The sequence below is a fragment of the Ceratotherium simum genome, chromosome 25 (genome assembly GCF_057802395.1).
Source record: "Ceratotherium simum simum isolate JZ-2026a chromosome 25, ASM5780239v1, whole genome shotgun sequence".
NCBI classification, from domain to species: Eukaryota; Metazoa; Chordata; class Mammalia; order Perissodactyla; family Rhinocerotidae; genus Ceratotherium; species Ceratotherium simum.
Genome location: NC_141924.1, coordinates 8,859,830 through 8,879,171, shown reverse-complemented (window position 1 = coordinate 8,879,171; position 19,342 = coordinate 8,859,830). Strand labels below are relative to the sequence as shown.

The window sequence follows — 19,342 nt, the reverse complement described above, 5'->3', positions numbered from 1 at the left end:
TGCAGCTCGCGGATACTTTTGGGTTGCGCGCCTTTGCTAGTGGCGCGGTGGACCTTTGAGCCAAGTTGCATATCGAGGGCGCGCCCCTTCCCACGCCGCACGGCCTGGTAGGTGGGGACGGGGGCGTTGGGCGGGCAGGCCGCCACCCCGAACCGGCCGCAGCGGGGTATGGGAAGAGATTCGCCGTCCCGCACGCCTCTCCTTATTGGAAAGACTTGTTCTCCGCTCCGGGAGCCCCAAAGGCTCGGGGCAGCAACCTGGGTCCGCGAGCGCGGGTAGCAGCTCAGGGCCCGCCACCAGCATGCTTCTTCTGCAGAATGGCTTCACAGTCGCACGCCGAGCTCTGGGGACTCGCGGGGCGGGGAGCGGGGTTGAGAGGCGGGATAAGTGGGAGGAACAGTAGAGAAAGCAAGATGCGCCCCACGCAGTTTGCTTTTTCAGCTTTCTTTTCCCACTTCTCCTCTGCTTCAGTCATTATATCTGATATGCCCCTGGCCCCAAGTTCTGCCCTAGCCCCGGTCTGGTTGCTTTGAGTTTGGAGCGTGACATTGGGCGGTGGGGCATCCTGGGTGAATTTGATTACTCATCTCTAGGCTTCAGTCGTTTTATCCGCATGGGGTGGGGGCGGTCCTTTGGATGACCTCTGTGAGATTTCACTGTCAATAACTGAGCATCTTTCCCCTAGGGCAGGTGTCCTGGTAGAACAGTCGCCAGCTCTGAGATAGCCTGTGTTCTTTAGACTCAGTTTAGCCTGGGAATAGATGAGTGACTGGGCAGTCAGCCTCACTTTCCTGTGCCTTGGTTTCCACATGGGTAAAATTGGACAGCTGTCATCTGAGTGTGAGGCCTTCTCTGACCACTGTATTTAATATTGCACCCCACCCACTCTCTCTCATCCTTCTGTGCTTGTTTTACACGTTTGTTGGTTGTATCTTACTCCTACTAGGGATGTAAATACCACGAATGCAGGGCGTTTTGTTTGTCTTGTTCACTGCTGTATCCCCAGCTCTAGAACAGTGCCTAGAGCGTGGTGGGTACTCAGGAAATAGTTGGAGAGTGTTGCCTGAATAGGAGCACGTGTTGCTTGTGGTTCCTGTGGCTCCAAAGTGAGTGAGTAGCAGCCCTCTTATGCCAAGACTACGCTACCTCCCTTCCTGTCCTGCATCCCTTCTTTCTCTCTGATGATAGAAGTCAGAGAAGGAGGGAAACCCCAGAAGTTTTACGTCCTCTCTGACTGCCTGGGCCTCTTTGACCAGATATGGTCCTGGGAGGCCAGGATGGGGGTGTTGAGAGGGAATGATATTGACCAGCTCTGAGCTAACATCCACTGCCAATCCTCCTTTTTTTTTTTTCCCTCCAAAGCCCCAGTAGATAGTTGTATGTCATAGTTGCACATCCTTCTAGTTGCTATAGGTGGGACGCGGCCTCAGCGTGGCCGGAGAAGCAGCGCGTCGGTGCGCGCCCGGGATCCGAACCCGGGCCGCCAGTAGTGGAGCGCGCGCACTTAACCGCTAAGCCACAGGGCCGGCCCTCACTCTCTATTTTATGTAGCACCAAGCTCTGGGTCTCACCTCCTTTCTCTGGGTTACTCCCTAGCTCCAGGGTCTTGGATATGGATCTTCTTCAGTTCCTGGCCTTCCTCTTTGTCCTGCTACTTTCTGGGACAGGAGTCACAGGCACCCTGAGGACCTCCCTGGACCCAAGCCTGGAGATCTGTATCCTTTGAGGTTCGAGGTGGGGTTAATGAGCTGTTTCTGAGAGGTCTATAAATGAGGTCTCTCTGTACCCAGAACCCCTTGGGGGATTCCAGGGATGGAGCAGACCCAGCTGACAGAACAGGGAAGAAAAGGTAAGGTGCTCTAACCAGATTTTCATCAAGTCAATTTCTTCTGAGCCTCACTTTCCCCGTATATTGAATGGAGAAGGCAAGACACATCTGTCAAGCTACGAGGGCTCTGAGGATTGTACATGTACCTTACACCTTGTGGGTGAGACCCTGGGAGGAGGAGACGCAGGCCCTGGCCTACTGGGCCACCTACTCTGGGTCACGCCTTGGGGACATAAACGTGAGTCAGGACTAGTCCCTGGCTTTGAGGTGTTCACTGGCCTCACATTGTACTCGGTGATCAGCACTCTAATGGAACATGGGAGGGGGCAGGGAGAAACACTGTGCTGTGGCTTTTGGACTGGGTCTTGAAAGAATAGAACCTCATGGAGAAGGGTGAGGGGCATCCCAGGCAGAGTCTATAGTGTGAGGAGAGGTTCTGAGAACAGTGAGTGGCTGTGAGAGATGATGGGAAAACCATGGAAGAGGAGGGCAGGAGCCAGGTCCCAAGGGTTGTGTTCAGGCTGTTGGGTGTGGAATCCTCTGTGAAATGGACGAATGATACATTGCAGGATTCGTACACTTCTCAGACAGTTTGTTCTGGGTGTAGGTGTAGGGGGTCCCAGCCATGGGCATCTGTGGCCCTTGCAGATACTCGCTGGTCAGGAATGGGCCCTCTGGATCAGGACCACTGGATTATCCAGGCAGGATTATGGGTGTAGCTCCTTAACTTAATGCTACTCAGACAAGAAGATGTTTGAGGTGAAGCGACGGGAGCAGCTGTTGGCACTGAAAAACCTGGCACAGCTGAATGATGTCCACCAGCAGTACAAGATCCTTGAGGTCATGCTCAAGGGGCTCTTTAAGGTGTGTGCAGACAGGGGACAGCTCATGGCAGGCCTCGTCTTTGATCTGGGCACTGATGGATGAGTAGGAGTTCCCTAAGGGGATGGTGTTCAGTGAGGGGGAAACTGCATGCACAAAAGGTTGGAAGTAGGGTTTAAGTAAATGGAGCTGGGGGGCTGGTCTGTGAAGGCCTCTGCAAAGCTACTCAGCCCAGGTGGCGTTCCTTCAGGTGCTGGAGGACTCCCGGACAGTCCTCATTGCTGCAGACGTGCTCCCAGATGGGCCCTTCCCCCAGGACGAGAAACTGAAGGATGGTATGGTCTTCCCAATCTTGCCCTCTCCTCCTCCCACCACCTTGATCTTCACTAGCTGCCTCTTCTCTCTTGTTCTTGTCACTCTTTTTCTCTCTGGAAATACCCTCTTGTGACACCTTCCAAGTGGTCCCTGTGGGTGGATGGGCACTTCAGAGCTAGTTTCTGTGTTCCTGACACAGATGTATTCCCTTGTGCTGTCCTGTGCTGGGGGCAGGGGATCCAGGGAGGAGCCTCTGCGCACTTCCAGTCCGGGCTCCTTGCCTTCTCCACCACCCTGACCCTTCTGGGAGAGAAGGCAAGGATTGTTCCCATTTACAGGAGAAAAAACTGAGGCCTATCGAAGTGACTGGCCAGTGGGAGCAGTTCTTTACTACTGTTCTAAAAGCCCCAACCCCCTTAAATCCTTTTTGAGACAGGGTGGGACAAATGTAGACAAATCAGATAAAAGAATGTTCTGTGCCCTTTCATCCCCTCTTCCAAGAATTTCTCTCCAGTTGTGATTTTCCCCTCATTAACTGGTTGTAGTCTAACAATAAAATTTCTTAGATTACGCTGTCTGAGAGAGGATGGAAGCAGCCTTTACATATTGAATGGTGGGCACTTTACAAATATTATCTCTAGTCTCCACTGTAAATCTGAGGAAGGCACTATTACCTCTGTTTTCCAGATGAAAGAGGACAATTGGTTTGCCCTGGCTCTTACCTGTAAACCAAGCTAACTCCTGAGTTCTTTGAGGTTCAAGATTGTTCTGAAGCCCAGAGGCCCCTGCCCCACTTGTCTCAGACCCAACCTGGCATATCTTTGGAGGAATTTGCTTATCTCTGTGTGTGTGGCCTGGCCAGTACTGGTGAGGGCTGCCTGGGCCTTATCTGCAGGGGTTGCCCGAACAGGGGCTGCCACCAGGGCTGGGTATATAATTATTCTTCATGCTAGTCTGGGTCGGGGAGACCTACCATCATGATAGACACTAAACTCAGTCTAAACTGACCTGTTGACCAGAGGAAGGATATTAGTGGGAAAATTGATGATAGTCAAATAAAGTGTGCATTAGTTAATGGTATTCTATTGATGTTAATTTCCTGGTTTAGATAGTTGTACAATGGTTATATAAAATGATAACATTAGAGGAAGCCAAGTGAAGGAGTTTTGTGGTATAGTATGTAAGTCTAAAATTATTTAAAAATAAGAACTTAAGAAGCATTTAAAATAAAATAAAATTGGAAGAATATTAACAAAAAAAAAAAAAACAACCCTGACATGCTCCCTAGTCATCCTAACACACCTGACCCCTGACAGACACTGTAGTTGTGATAGTACCAGGGGCCAGCTTTGGACATTTGGATACCAAGTTGGGGAGGTAAGGCCCAGTAAAGCCTCATGCGATGCGTATGCCTCCATGTGCAAAATGACATCCATCTCTCTGGTCCCCATGGCAAAGGAGTCTTCTAAGCTTTGAGATGCAGGGGAAAGAGCATGGCCTGGGTATGCAGCTCAGATTTGCCACTCACTAGCCATCTGAGCCTCAGTTTCCCATATGTAAAATGGGAACAGCAGCCACATCTCCCTCTAAAGGTGGTTTTGAGGAGTCAGTGATCTGGTAGACATAAAGCCCTTAGCATGCACTGCACATGTGGTCAGCAGCCTGTGGGCAGTAGGCACTGTTCCCTTCTCTGGTTAGTGGGTTTGCCTCAATTTTCTGGAGGGTACCAGGGGGCTGGCCAGGAGGGCAGTAGAAGGGCATCTACCCTGGCCACTCATCAGAGTCCTCTTGCCAGCTTTCTCCCAAGTGGTGGAGAACACAGCCTTCTTCGGCGATGTGGTGCTGCGCTTCCCAAGGATTGTGCACCACTACTTTGACCACAACTCCAACTGGAACCTCCTCATCCGCTGGGGCATCAGCTTCTGCAACCAGTCAGGCGTCTTTGACCAGGGGCCCCACTCGCCCATCCTCAGCCTGGTAAGGACTAGGGTGGAGGAGGTCCGGGAGCTCTCTGTCTTGTGGTGTGCTGTGAGCCTCGCATCTGCCTTCAGTTGGGCCTGAGTGTGAGCTCTTGGTTATGTTTTCTGTGATAAGCTTCAGGGCACCTTGAGATGCCATCTCAAGGGGTTCTCTGCTGATTTGGGTCCCTAGGGGTCATCACCTGGCTCACATCTGCCCAAGCCTCGGACCTGGGTCCCAATATGGAGGGAGTGGCCCGTGGGTGAGCAAGAGGGAGGAGAGAGTAGAGGATGACTAGCTTTTCCTCATCTGCAGATGGCCCAGGAGCTGGGGATCAGCGAGAAAGACTCTGACTTCCAGAACCCATTTAAAGTAGACCACAGAGAGGTGAGCTGTGGGGTCCTGTGGCCATGTTTGCTCTGTGTCTGCCGGGCCATGGGAGGCCTGGTCCTGCAGGGGCTGGGGCGCCTGGGGTAGAGTTTGAGGGCTTTGGACTTGGAGCCAGACATGCCTGGGTCTGGGTCCGGGAACCATCACTCACTCACTGGTGCTTTTGGACAAGCCACTGCTGCTGTCTTAACTTCAGGCTGTTCACAGGTTGTGGACCCCAGCTGTGGGGGCAGTCAGAGGCTATGAATACACCTGACCCAGTGCACAGTAGGCATGGCACATCGTCAGGGAAGCCAGGGAAGGTCAGGCTGTTCTTTTCTGCCCTTACGCTTCTGTCCCATACTCCTGCACATGCTTTCATCCTAGGGGGCTGAGGTGGGCTCTGAGGGCTGAAGGCTGCAGGGGAGGACGACAGATGGGGACATATACAATAGAGGGGAGGAAGGGATCAGAGGTGGCAGGGAAGGGCCAGAGGGGCAAGAAGAAAGGGCCAGAGGACTAGACTCAAGTCACAGGCTCTCCCCTGGTGTAAGGGGGGCATCAGGGTCCGTGAGGGGCCTAGGATTTTACCCTTCTTGCAGGCTAACAAGCTAGCTTGCTACTGTTTCACAGATGCTGACAGGTGAGAGACATCAGAGTTTATTACAACAAAAGCAGTATCCAGCCTATTGACCTGGTCATGTGGGTTCCCCTTGCTCTGCAAGTCCCACAGCAGTGACACAGAGGAGCCCAAGCAGATGCTCTACGTGCAGTGGGTTTGCATCAAGCCAAGGAACACCGAGATTGGGAAATTCACTGCCTTTATAGTGAACAGAAGCAAACTTACTCTTTAGGGGCAGACATCACCTCATCCTTTAAGGTTGCTCTCTGCAAATACAACTCTGAGAAATGGCCGAGGTACAGAGTGGTCGGGGCTTTCCATTCTTGGTGTACTTAGCAAGAATTTGTAAGGACGCTCAGGGCCGTGGCAGATTGCCTCCCCCACGGTCTGTCCTTCAGCTCTCCATGTCTTGGCTTGACTCAAATTTCCACATGAATGTGCTATTCAGTCTGATTAATCTTACCAGTAGAGGCTAGGACCACATTTGTTCAATTTGTCTCATACTGCATTTGATTAAGGCTGCCATCAACAGGACTCGAGCAGGACAAGGCCACCCTGCAGTACTGATCTCAACCATATGCTCCAGGGTCCTGGACTCAGCCAGCTGTCATAAGTCCTGGGGGGACCAGTAGGTCTTATGTTACACAATCAGAATGTGGTCTAAGGCCAATCTGTTATCCCATTACCACCTACCCACGAGTTTAGGCTGACCTGCCGATCTTTGATGTCATTCGTTACAGGGAGCAGTGGATGGACCCAAAGCAATCCTCATCCCCACCAGAGAGACATTCCATGGCCCACTGTCTCCCACATGTTACACTTGATTTGGGTCACCATTACATTGTTTGGCTGAGCCCTGAGGGCAATGTCCCTACAGAGTTGCAGCCTCAGTTGTCCTGCATGGCATAACCTAAGGCTTCTCAAGCATCAGGAGAAGCAGATGGATTTGTATCTGTCAGATTGAAACAAGGTTGTACTGGCCTGTGTTTCTGCCCAGGGTCACTTCAGGAGCTGCCTTTGATGGCATCAGGCACAGCAGAATAGTTCAGTACTGACTGTATCCATGTGAGTTTTTGTATCACGTGGTTGAGAATGACACACCCAGCGGCTGGTCAGATTGTCAGCTGCAGCTGCCACTTGGCTTGAACAGACCCTAGGATTGTTTTGCCAAGTGGTGGTACTGGATCTAAGAGACAAAGAGGATTAATTGTTCTCCGCACCTCCTGGGATCTAAGGCATCCCCTCTCCAGATGCCAGGATTATTGCTACAAAATCCAAGTGTTATATCCTAGGATCTATAATTTCACTTTTTCTCCAATCATCCCTTTCACCTAGACCTTTTGTCCGGAAGGGTCAGATGTGAATGGGACAAGGGCATTTTTACAAAATTTTCAGAGACGCATTATATCTCCCATCTTGGCCCACATGGGCCATACTATTCCATCCAGGGGCTCTAGGTAGTCAAACTGGAAATAGAGTCCTCTGCTTTGTGCCAGTCCATGGTGGCAGATGTGTTGCCACATCTAGTACAATGATGCATTTAGGTGGCAATGCCAGTCAACTGGGCAATGTAGGCTTTATCAGCGTTTTGATCCAGGTCAGTCTCATCAGAGAATGGGCCTTACTCTGGGCATCTAAATGAGTGACCAGAACTGTGCAGTTGTCAACCACAATTTGTTTTCACAGTTTGTGGCCCCAAAGAGGGATCACTGTCTTTGAACCACCAGTCTGTAGTCTTCTGAGTGACAGACCAGATGGCTAGGACACTGACAACAGTTGGTAGGAATATAACATGCCTGGTCGTTAGGAATATAACATACCTATCATCTATGCAAGGGTCACATTTTTGTTTTTGCGTTTTTAATTTTTTTTTAAGTCTAAATGCACTTATTGGCTTTTTTTTTTTTTTTTTGCTGCTGAGGCAGATTCACCCTGAGCTGACTAACATCTGTTGCCAATCTTCCTCTATTTTGTATGTGAGCTGCCGTTACAGTATGGCCACTGAGAGACAAGTGGTGTAGGTCTGTGCCCGGGAACCGAGCCCAGGCCACTGAAGCAGAACACCCCAAACTTAGCCACTAGGCCACCGGGGCTGGCCCAGGTGATGGTGTCTAATTGAGATCATTGTCTGACTGGCCTTTATGGCAGTTAGTCTTCCAGCGTTGTCACTGGGACTGGATGGCCGTCCAGACACCTGTGTCGAGGGTTCCCAAAACTACTATGAGTTTGATGATTCACAGGACTCAGTGTATACTTAGTACTTACGGCTATGATTTATTACAGTGAAAGCATACAAAGTAAAATCAGCAAAGGGAAAGGGTGCCGGGGATGAAGTCTAAGGGAAACCAGGTGCAAGCTTCCAGGAGTCCTGTCTCAGTGGAGTCACACAGGACACACTTAATTCCCCCAGCAACAAGTTGTGACAACATGTGTGAAAAGTTGTCTATCAGGGAAGCTCATTAAAGACTCAGTGCCCAGAGTTTTTACTGGGAGCTGGTCATGTGGCACCCTCTGCCTCCCGCATACCAAAATTCCAGACTCCCAGAAGGAAAGCAGGTGTTTAGCATAAAACACATTGTTTACACAAACAGGTTAGGCACAGTGAGCCACTCTTAGCAATTAGCATGGTGCGAGCCCTTCCACAATCCAAGTTCTGAGATATCAGCCAAGGGCTAACCTTGGAAGCAGGCATTTCAAGGATAGCAGTCAGACTGGCTGTGTTAACTCTTTTCTGCACAGCACCATTAGCTCTTAATTTAGGTGAACAATCAGTGGACTAGGCCTGAGTATTTAGGGGAACCTCTGAATCGTGGGCCCTGTTGAGCCGGTGGCTTTGCTTCAGGCAGCAGAGTGGGGGTTACAGTTTTCCCCACTAGGATAGTTGCCACCCCTTCGTGTAAAACTGAGATGACACATCCCCCAAGGTTTCTTGCTGCAATCACAACCCTGATAAATGGCCCGGGTAAGAACAGTCAGGGCTGTGTTCTCGGTGTACCCAGCAAGAACATGCAGGGATGCTCAAGGCCATGGCAGATTGCCTTTCCCAATGAGGGGGCACCCAAGGAGATGCTTTATTGCTGTGACGCTGGCTCTCCTTGCCCTGCTGGTCACGAATGCCTCTCATACAAGAGGACGGTGAGAGCATGGGCCACAGAGAGAATGGGTGCCAGGATATGTTTAGTTTGACTTCATTGTCATGTGTTCTGCTTGGACATAACCATAGCAGCAACTTACTTTCCTTATTTCTCATTGGCTGGGGACAGGCCAAAGTTTTTAGTCAAATTTTGGTATCCAGTGTGGACTCATCCATTAGCAGCAGCCCAGGTTTGCTCAGCTCCCATCATGCACTCCCTCCATGCTGGTGTTTTGGGAGTCCTCTCCTGCCTAAGTACCCATCACTAAGCCAACTCCTATCAGGCTGTGTGCTGGGCACTGTCCCTGTCCAGAGGGATCTGGCCCTCTCCTTGCTCTTCAGATGCTCAGTCTATTGGGGAAGGCTGCAGGGAAACACAGTCCCTATCCAGTGTGATCAGTGTGTCAATGGATGAGGGAAGTGTGATGAGCCTTGGGACCCCTGAGAGGGAGCCTGACTCAGCCTCAGCAGGTAGGTGGTGGAGGCTCTGGAACAAGTAAGAGTTGCCAGGTGGGGCTGGCCCCGTGGCTTAGCGGTTAAGTGTGCGCGCTCTGCTGCTGGTGGCCCGGGTTCAGATCCTGGGTGCACACTGACGCACCGCTTCTCTGGCCATGCTGAGGCCGCGTCCCACATACAGCAACTAGAAGGATGTGCATCTATGGCATACAACTATCTACTGGGGCTTTGGGGAAAAAATAAATAAATAAATAAAATTATTAAAAAAAAAAAAAAAAGAGTTGCCAGGTGGACTAGCTCAGGAAAGACCTTCCAGGCAGATGGACTAGCTTGCATAAAGGCTCAGAGGCATAGCACATGCATTTATTCAACATTTAGTGAGCATCTACTGAATCCCAGCCGCTAGAGAAGTAGGCTAGCCCTGGCTCCTGGGAGTGGCATTCTAGTTGGAGAGACAGACAGTCAATTAAAAATATATAATATGGTAGGTGATGACAAGGGCTATGGAGAAAAAAGCAGGGGAATGTGGTTAAGGAATTCCAGGGATAAGGTGGGAGTATAGTTGCTATTTCACATGACTTGGGCACAGAAGTTCTGACTGAAAAGACCTGAAACAAGTGAGGGAGCCAGCCTTGTATCTGGGGGAAGAACATTCCAGGCTGAAGGAACAGCAAGTGCAAAGGCTCTGAATTGGAAGCATATTTGGAGGGGTGGGGAGTGTGAGAAGATGAGGTCAGAGTTGTAGACCAGATCACAGGACCCTTGGAGGTCTTCTCAGGGGCTTTGGCATTGACTCCAAGACATGGAGAGCAGGGTGATGAGCTCTGACTTACCCCTTTAAGGATCAGCCTGCTGCTGTGTAGAGAACAGTCTAGGGGACCACGGTGGAAACAGGGACACTGGGGAGGAGGCTGCTGTGCTTGTCCATTTAGGAGTTAATGGTGACTTGAATCAGGGTGATTACAGTGGGGCTGGTGAGGAATAGTGAGATTCTGGTTCTGTTTTGAAGGTAGAGCCAATAAGATCTGCTAAGGAAGCAGATGTGGAGTGAGAGGGATGCATTGATGGCTCGAAGATTTTTGGCCTGAGTGTGTGGAAGAATGGGGCTGTCATTTCCTAAAGTGGGCAGACTGGTGGGACCAGGTTGAGGGCTGAATCAGGGATTAAAACTTTGTTTCTGGACCTGGTGAGCATCTGAATGAAGATGTCAAGGAGGCAATTGGATATATGACTCTAAGAGAGGTTGAAAGTGAAGCTACAAATGTGAGAGTCATGCCTATGAAGAAGGTATCGAGAGCCCTGGGACAGATCATGTCCCATCACTTGGGGAGGGTGGAGGGTCAGGACAGTTGGAGCAATGGTCTGCGAACTGAGACCTGGAATGTGCCTATAGTTAGAGGGGAGAGAGTGAGGAGGAACTAGCAAAGAACCCCAAGAAGGAACAGTCAGTGTGATAGTAGCAAACCCAAGAGAGAGTTGTTTCCCAGAGGCCACATGAGGAAAGTTACAGGAAGGAGGGAGTCATTGGCCTGTCAAACGCTGCTGGAAGGTCAAGGAAGATGGGGCCTGAGAATTGGCTGCTGGATTTAGCAACCTGGAGACAGGCCATCGGAGATGTTAATAAAAGCTGTTTTGGTGGAGTGGTGGGGACAAAAGATTGGATTTTGAGAGAGAGGAAAGGAAATAGATGCAGCAAGTACAGACCATCCTTTTGGAGAGTTTTATTTTCAAGAGGAGACCAATGGGAGAATAGCTGGTGGGGAATGTGGGTTCCGGGAGAAATTTTAGTCAGATGGGAGAGACCCATTAGGGAGGAAGAACTGTGATGGTGCAGGGGTAGCAGAATTGCTGGAGCCTCATCCCCAAGGAAGTGAGGAAGGAGAAGAGATCTGGTGCCCTGGGCTGGCCCCATGACATAGTGGTTAAGTTCACGTGCTCTGCTTTGGCAGCCCAGGTTTCGCAGGTTTGGATCCCGGGCGCAGACCCATGCACCGCTCATCAGGCCATGCCGTGGTGGCGTCTCATATATAAAATAGAGGAAGATGGGCACGGATGTTAGCTCAGGGCTAATCTTCCTCAGCAAAAAGAGGAAGATTGGCAAGGGATGTTAACTCAGGGCCAATCTTCCTCACAAAAAAAAAAAAAAAAAGACCTGGTGCCCAGGGGAAGGGTCAGCCTTGCCTGGAAGAGCAGTGTGGGCACAGAAGCAAACGGGTTGTTGGGTGTGGCGGTGGGAGCTTGTGGAAGTTGTCTCCTGAGTGCTTCCATTCTCTGTGAAATAGGAAGCAAGGTCACGGTCTGCGAGTGAGGAGGCTGGAGAAGAAGGTATGTCTAGGAGAGCAGGCGGACCAGGGGAATGTCCTGGATTCCCAGGCAGCACAAAGGGCCCGCTTGAGGTTAGGCCTAGCATTAGCTAGGCCTAGTGAGGAAGGGATCTGGGAAAGGGGTAGGTAGTGTTTCTTTTCTGACCCATCTAGGTTTAGTTTCCCCTGATGAGGCTGAGCCAGTTGGGGCTGGAGGCGCCAGGATCTCTTGACTTGCTCTTCCCCAGCCAGAGCCAGAGGGTATGGGGTCCTCTGTGTCCTGATGGGTCTCCCAGCTCCTCACCCCTCCCAAGGGGATCAGAATTAAGTCGTAGGGATAGGAGGCAGAGTGTAGTCGGGGAAGCACTAGGCAGGGAGGTGGGAGGCTGGGGGCTAGTCCCATTTGGGCCTCCCTCTTGCTGTGTGACTTGAACATATCATACCCTCTCTGGACCACACTTTGGTATCACTTGATCTTCCAGACTCATGGTTCAATCTAACTTGGTAGGTAGATTACTCCACAAGGTGGAGCTCCTGGTTTATTTTTAGTGTCTACCTTGATCAAACATTTGTCAAATTTGCCCTAAGAACAGATAATATGGGCATATTTTACAACATAGTTACCTGAGTTTTGGGTACTCTTGTCTTTCATATGCTAACATGATTCATTCATTTTAAAAATACATACTGAGTGCCATCTATAAGCCAGGCAGGCCCCACACTAGGGGTTCATGGCACAGTGAGCAACACCTGGCACGATCCTCCTGTCATGGAATGTGCCATCCATTTGGGGCGACAGGCACAAAGCGGGTGGTCACAGGGAGAAGCAGTGAGAAGGAGGCGGTCCCTACCCCAGACAGGAGTCAGGGCAGGTCCCCCAGGGCAGTGACAGCTGAGCTGGAGTTAATGTGGCAAAGGGGGCGGGGGCTGGAAAGAGCATTCTGGGCTTGGGCCACAGCATTTGCAGGGGCCTGGAAGTGAGAGCGCACAGGGAATCCAAGAACCAAAAGGTAGGAAGTGTGAGGGAGGAACGGAGAGGTGGGCAGGGTGGACCTGCAGGTGCAGCTGTGTGGAACTTTATCCTGAGTAATGGAGAGTCATGGAAGGGTTTAAGCAGGGGTGTGACAGGGTCACATTTGCATTTTGAAAAGATCTAACTGCAGTGAGGAGAACAGCTTGAGAGGGACCAAAGTGAGTGTGGAGAGACCTTGGGAGGCTCCCAGAGTCGTCCGGAGAGAGGTGGAGGTGGTGATGGGAGTAGTGATAGGAGAGACAGAGAATAGTAGATGGGTTTGAGAGAGACTTAGGGGTTAGAATGAGCCAGGCCTTGGCAGTGGACTCAGTGTGGAAGGAGAGGGCTGGAGATGGGGGCTCTCAGTTTCTGCCCTACTCACCTAGACTGGAGTGTGGGGCACCACTGTTCATGAGGTCAGGGTCTCTGGAAAGGGACTGGGTTTGGGGGAGATGGAGCCATGCCAAGTAAGGGGCACCTTTGGGACATCCTAGTGGAGGTGTCATGCGTTTAGATTTGGAGGTGTAGATTTGAGGCCTAACTGACCACATAGGCGTAACAGAAGCCATAGGTTTAGGTGAGCCAGTCTGGAGGGAGCAGAGGGAGAAGAGCAAAGGGTCTGGGGATTGCACTTGAAGAATGCCCCAACTGAAGTCCTCATCCTCCTCCCACCCTAGCTTGCCCTGTGTTCCACCTCCTCGCCGGGCACCACCATCTACCCACTATGGAAGCAATGTCCTGGGCACCATCTTCTTGTCTTCTCTTCTTCCTCCCACCTCTTTTTCAGAGTCTACCAGTTTGACCTCTGATCCATCTGCTTCCTGTGTACTCCCTTGTCTGGACGCTGCAACTTGTTAGCAAGCAGCAAGACACTGCTGTCTCTTACTCTCGCTGGCTGCCCTCCCCTCCTACTCAGGGATGTGGCAGCCAGGGCTCTGGGGGTCTGTGGTTGTCTTGGGCACTCAGCCCCCTCACCCTGCGAGGAGTCTAGTTATTGTTTCTCAGATGCCCCGTGCAGGTTCACCCCTCAGCATCTGTCCCTCTCCCTGGAATGTCCTTCTCTTCCCTCACTCTCTTTGCTTGGCAAGCTACTGCTTATCTTGCAAGACCCACTCAGCAGTTTTCCCAGAGCCCATTTAACTGTCTCCATGTCTGTGGGCTCCCTGAGGGCAGGGCCTATGTATAAGCAACCTTCCTGTCCCCACAGCCTGCAGGGGCCTAGCTCAGACTCTTAGCTGCCGGCAAATTAATTCGGACTGCTCTGCTCTTCTCCTCAGTTCATTTCCAGCACCGACCCTTTCCAGAAGGCCCTGAGGGAAGAGGAGAAACGCCGGAAGAAAGAGGAGAAGCGGAAAGAGATCCGAAAAGGCCCGCGGATCTCACGATCCCAGTCTGAGTTATAAGCCTGGAGCAGTCCAGGGTTCAGGGGGCCAGGAGAAGGCAGCATGGCCAGGGCTCAGCGACATCGACTGGTGGTGAGAGCCGGCCCCTGTGAGAGGCGAGGCCACGTTTGCTTGGCCTCCTGCGGCTGGCTCTGAGCTCCAGCTCAGAGGACTGGGCCACAGAAGGCTGGATTTCCTCCCAGGGGCTTCCCTGGAGGGGGTGTCGAGGGGGCCTTCAGAGGATGCTATGCTGCAGACCTAACCCTGTGGAGATACTGGGGGAGGCAGGAGGGATCCTGGGCCAGACCCTCCCCATGGGTTACTACCAGTGGTCAGCTGGCTGCTGCCCTTTGTGGAGAGGCAGCAGAGCCAGGCTCTGGGCCATGTGTGGAGGTGCCTTGCCTGCTGCTGGCCCCACTGTGTCACTGAGCCACCTGGCACAGGTCCCAGCCCCCAGCCCCTGGCAGAGACATAATAAAAGCCAGCAAACCCTCTGGGCTAACTGAGGCTGGTTTGGGCCCCAGGGATCTGTGTACCCTTCCACTGGGCAGGTGATGAGGGGCCTGGGTGGTGGGACCAGGGACCCTGAGAGATGTAGAGACCACCTTAGAGGATGTTCCTGCCCCATCAGGAGGAACCCCCGGCCCGGGCCAGGTAGTGAAGCAGGGACTTGGCTTAGGCCTCCTCTTCCTTTCTCAGCATTGTCCTTGACAAAGGATCAGTGTTGAGAAGGGACCAGAAGTGTCCTGGGAGGGTGTTTAGCCCAAGATGACCTTAGAGCAACATGATCTCTGTCCTCAGGTATCTGGGAACAGTCGTTGAGCAGGTGCAGGGAAGAGTCAACCTCTCCTCTCTGACAACGCTGGGAGACCCTTAGCCTGTGGGTAGGGGATGTTGGGGGATAGGCTGCAGCTCTGCAGGAGGATGTGCTTTGTAATGGCAGGGCGGCCCCGACCAGGATTGGTCAGACAGTGAGCTCCCTGTCTCAGGAGGTGTGCAAGCAGAGACCAGTGGCCATAGGGCAGGGAAGCTTCAGAGGGAGGTACACCCTGAGTGGGCAGCTGCCCTTTAGTCGTGCCCCTCCCAGGCAAAGGAGGGAGGGGCTCTGGTGGTAATTCTAGCCCTGTCTCTTTGACCTTGCCAAGCAAGGGTCTGCCTCTTCAAAGGGGATAGAGACACGACCATCCGCAGAACCCCCAGCCCCCCACAATTGACAAAGCCCGAGGGAGACCCGAGTCTTGTCTCAGTCCATCAGACTTGCTGAGGGACCCTGGCCCACCCCTTCCCTATTCTGTGGCTTCATTGGCAAAATGAATTTGATAATGTCTGAACTCTGCCCAACCCTAAACTGCTTTTCTGAGGCTGGGCTTCTCTGACAGGTGCCCTTCTCGGATGGTTCTTTGTCCCAGAGATTTGTTGAGCACCCACTGTATGAACAGACAAAGAGAGGGGCCCCGTCTTACCTGTCTTCACCTCTGCCACATCTGGCACCTCCATCCTCCTGGGCTCTTCCTTCTACCTTCAGCCTCGCCATCTTGGCTGATCCCTTCCTCTCCGCCCTCAAATGGGCCCAAGTTTTCCCGTCTGACACCTTCAAAGAAACAAACAGAGCCACTCTGCTCTCCCCTTCTCCTTCCCTTTGCTGCCATTGTTGATTGTTGTGGTCACTTGTTCTCGGAACTCCACCGTGAGTCTTACTGCAGGCAGAACCTGCCCACTGCCCCACCAGGACCTATAAAGGCCTGAGGGCACTTCTTTGTCCAGCCTTCTTGCAGCTAGGATTCGGTTCTGTGACTGAAGTGCCACCAACCAGATGCACCAGCTTGTGTGGGAGTTGTGCTGGTTGGAGGCAGTGGCAGCACTGGGGGGATTCTAGTGGCCAGACCAGCGCCAGGGGTGCCCAGTGGTGGCAACAGTGATGTCTTCACCGTGGTCTTGGACGTTGTTTCTGTCTACCAGGCCCAATCTGAGGCACCCCTGGAGAGTCTGGGAGTTCCCCAATATCCTCTAAGGCGGGGTTTCTCAACAATGGGCACTCTTTACAGCTGGGGCCAGGTAATTCTTTGTTGTGTTTGTGAGGAGGGCTGTCCTGTGTGTTGTAGGATATTTAGCAGCATTCTTGGCCTCTATCCACTAGGTCCCAGTAGCAATCTCTCAGTTGACCACCAAAAATGTCTCCAGACATTGCCAGATGTCCCCTGGGGGTAAAATCTCCCCCGTCCACAGCCCTTTTCCCTCCTTATCCCAGCCGCACATCTTCCTCTGCAGTCCCAGGTCACTGCCCTCAGAGAGGTGCTGTTTACAGCTCCTCCCCCTTGAGATGAGCCTCCCAGGCTTTGGGCCACCTGTTGTCCTCATTCTCTACCCTCAGTCTGAGTCTGTTCTAGCTTTTCCTGATTCCTCTTTCTTACCTGCCCCTTAAATGAAGAGTTTTTCAGCTTAGTCTCTCCTCTCTGCTCTTTTCTTGGCGACTGCATCCTCAGACCCCAAAGCTGATGGCACCTGCCCTGTTTTCACCTGATAACCCTCAGTCCTTATGTTTTAGCTTATCCAAAACATAACTTGTTATTTTCCACCCCCAAGCCTCACCTCTGGATTGAACTGTGGGGTACATGCTCTTGCTTAATCCTGGAGGAAGTGACACCTGAACTGAATCCTAAAAGATTGCGGGAGGAGGGAGGAGACAGGCACTGTGAGCCGAGGCCTAAAAGGGGAGGCGTGAAAGGTAGTAAATGAAAAAACGTGCCAAGTTCTCTTCTGTGACCTGTAGTCAGTGCCCAATCTGTGGTGGCTGTCTGGACATAATGGTCATCTAGTCCAATCCTACCCTTTTCAGATGAAGAACCCAGGTCCTGTGGAGTGACATGTCTAAGGCTGCTCCACCCCTGAGCACCAGCCTCTGTTCTCCTGGCCAGGGCAAGTGCTAACTGGAAGAGATGTTCAGTTAGGTGGTATCCAGGGCCAGAGGGAGAATGTCAGTGTTCTGCTGAGGCTAGGTCTAGTGCAGCCATCTTTCTTGCACAGTTTCTGCTGAGCCTTCATTTGTGTCCCCTCAGGCCACTTTGGTCCCTATTGCTAGGCACCACAGCCTCTGGGGCAGGTTCAGGCAGGAGCCGTGGGAACAGCTGCAGAGTGGGAGGCTCTGTGCCCACCTTGCTCCTGGTGCTCGGGCAGCCCTCAGCGGGGGGTTACTGAGGCTCTGGTATGGGAGGGCACTGGACCAAAGTGACTCGTATGGTAGGCCAGCAGACAGTCACCCTGCAGTGTGGGGAGCCCTGTGAGAGCCACTGAGGTGCAGTTGAAGATGGCACTGTCCAGCTCAGTGCTCAGTCCAGAGCAAGGCAGCAGGGTTTGGTTTTCTGTTTCAGGGTGAGACTGGTATAGTCTACGCCAACTCTCCTGCATGTACACAATGAAGAGAATGTTCTTGCCTTTTTTTTTCCAAAAATAAGACACTTTATTATGTTACACATGTTCATTATAAAAAGTAACTTAGGGGCCAGCCTGGTGGCGCAAGCGGTTAAGTGCACGCGCTCCGCTGCGGAGGCCTGGGGATCGCCAGTTCGGATCCCGGGAATGCACCAAGGCACCGCTTGTTAAGCCATGCTGTGCCGGCGTCCCATATAAAGTAGAGGAAGATGGGCACGGATGTTAGCCCAGGGCCAGTCTTTCTCAGCAAAAAAGAGGAGGATTGGCATTGGATGTTAGCTCAGGGCTGGTCTTCCTTACCAAAAAAATAAAAAGTAATTTAGACAATACTGAAATGCCAAGAAGAAAGTAAAATTCACCCTAAATCCCACCACTCCCATAACCATGACTGACAGTCAGCTGTTGGGGCTTCTTTTGCCCATCATAGAGCACGTAGATCCCTATTTTTTGGATAACAGTAGCTACCTTATATGGGCACTTAACGTTATGCCACGCCTTATGCCAAGTGCTGGCTGGCAACAGCTCCTTCTGCCTCAGGGCCTTTGTCCATGTTTGTTCCCCTCGCTATACCAGACGCAGTTCTCTCCTCATAATTTTAGGTTTTATGTTAAATGTCAGAGTCCTTTCCTGACATCCCAAGTCAGGTTCCTGGTTAGTTTCACCACAGCCTTACTTTCCCTTGATCATTTGTACCATTATCTATTATTTATTTTTGTTTTTGTTTAATGTCTGTTTTCTTCACTAGACTGGAAGCCCTCAGAGGGCAGGAACTGTCTTTTTGCCACAGAGATGTCCAATAAATATTGTCAGAAGAATGTGCAAACAATCTCATTTAATCTTCACAACTATGAGGGGGCACTATTTCCCCATTTTAGAGGTGACAAAACTGAGGCTTAGAGCAATTATGTAACCAGCCCCAAGTCACACTGCATGAGTGGATCCATATGTCTGCCTCCACACACCTGTGCACTCTTAACCGCAAAGCAACAGCTGCCTCTCACAGACTGGCAGGAAACACACTTTTCCTTTTTAACAATATATTGTGAAAGTCTTTGTCAATAGACATACATTTATGTAGGTAATGTTTAACGATGCCATGGTATTCCATTGTGTGGATTCATCCAGTCCCTTATTGGGCTTCCCAATTTCTCCCAGTTACAGAGGATTTGTGATGGCCATCTTTGAACACACATACTTGTGCACTTCTTTAAGCACTCGTACTTTTTATTCTTTAGGATACGTTCCTAGAAGTTTGCATATTCGTTTACATGTACAGCTGCAAGATGGGGCAGTGAGGTGCTTGAAGGAATGGGAATCCGCGGGTGGGCTGCGCATCAGAGTCCCTGCAGAACTTTATCAAAATGCTCGTGCCCGGGCCCCACCTCAGGAGGCCTGTGGTGGCCTGGGTAGCGGCATCATTTTGAAAGTCTGCAGGCGGTTCCGAGGCACCGGGGCGAGAACCGTTGGAGCATGCGCGTCGTCGCGGCAGGTGCAAAGGCGCAGAGGTTGTAATATGCGCTCCGCACTTGGGACAGTTCGCGGGCAGCGCGGAGCCTCTGTTTCCGCCTTTGTAAGGGGCTTGGGAGGAACGCGACTCCTCCCAAGCACTGGGGTGGCCAGGTTTGATCCTACCCGCTCTCCCTGGCGGGCAGGCGGGGGTGGGGGGGGCAGCTGGGAACATGATGTAATGTGCTTACAACTTGCTCCGGGGG

General features: G+C 51.7%; 1 protein-coding gene across 2 annotated transcripts; it reads left to right on the top strand.

The window, feature by feature from the left end:
• On the top strand, window positions 1–18,447 carry CCDC134 (coiled-coil domain containing 134). 2 transcript variants are annotated; one of them, XM_087448843.1, is made up of 8 exons: window positions 1–107; window positions 1,597–1,715; window positions 2,571–2,692; window positions 2,901–2,985; window positions 4,761–4,942; window positions 5,240–5,311; window positions 11,787–11,829; window positions 14,097–18,447. In XM_087448843.1, the coding sequence occupies exons 2-8, from the start codon at window positions 1,613–1,615 to the stop codon at window positions 14,213–14,215; spliced, it is 726 nt and encodes a 241-aa protein (XP_087304969.1). In that variant the 5' UTR covers window positions 1–107; window positions 1,597–1,612; the 3' UTR covers window positions 14,216–18,447. The 2 variants fall into 2 exon arrangements, with proteins under 2 accessions (XP_087304969.1, XP_004437974.1); XM_004437917.3 differs by lacking the exon at window positions 11,787–11,829 and having other exon boundaries at window positions 2–107.
• Window positions 18,448–19,342: the final 895 nt, after the last annotated feature.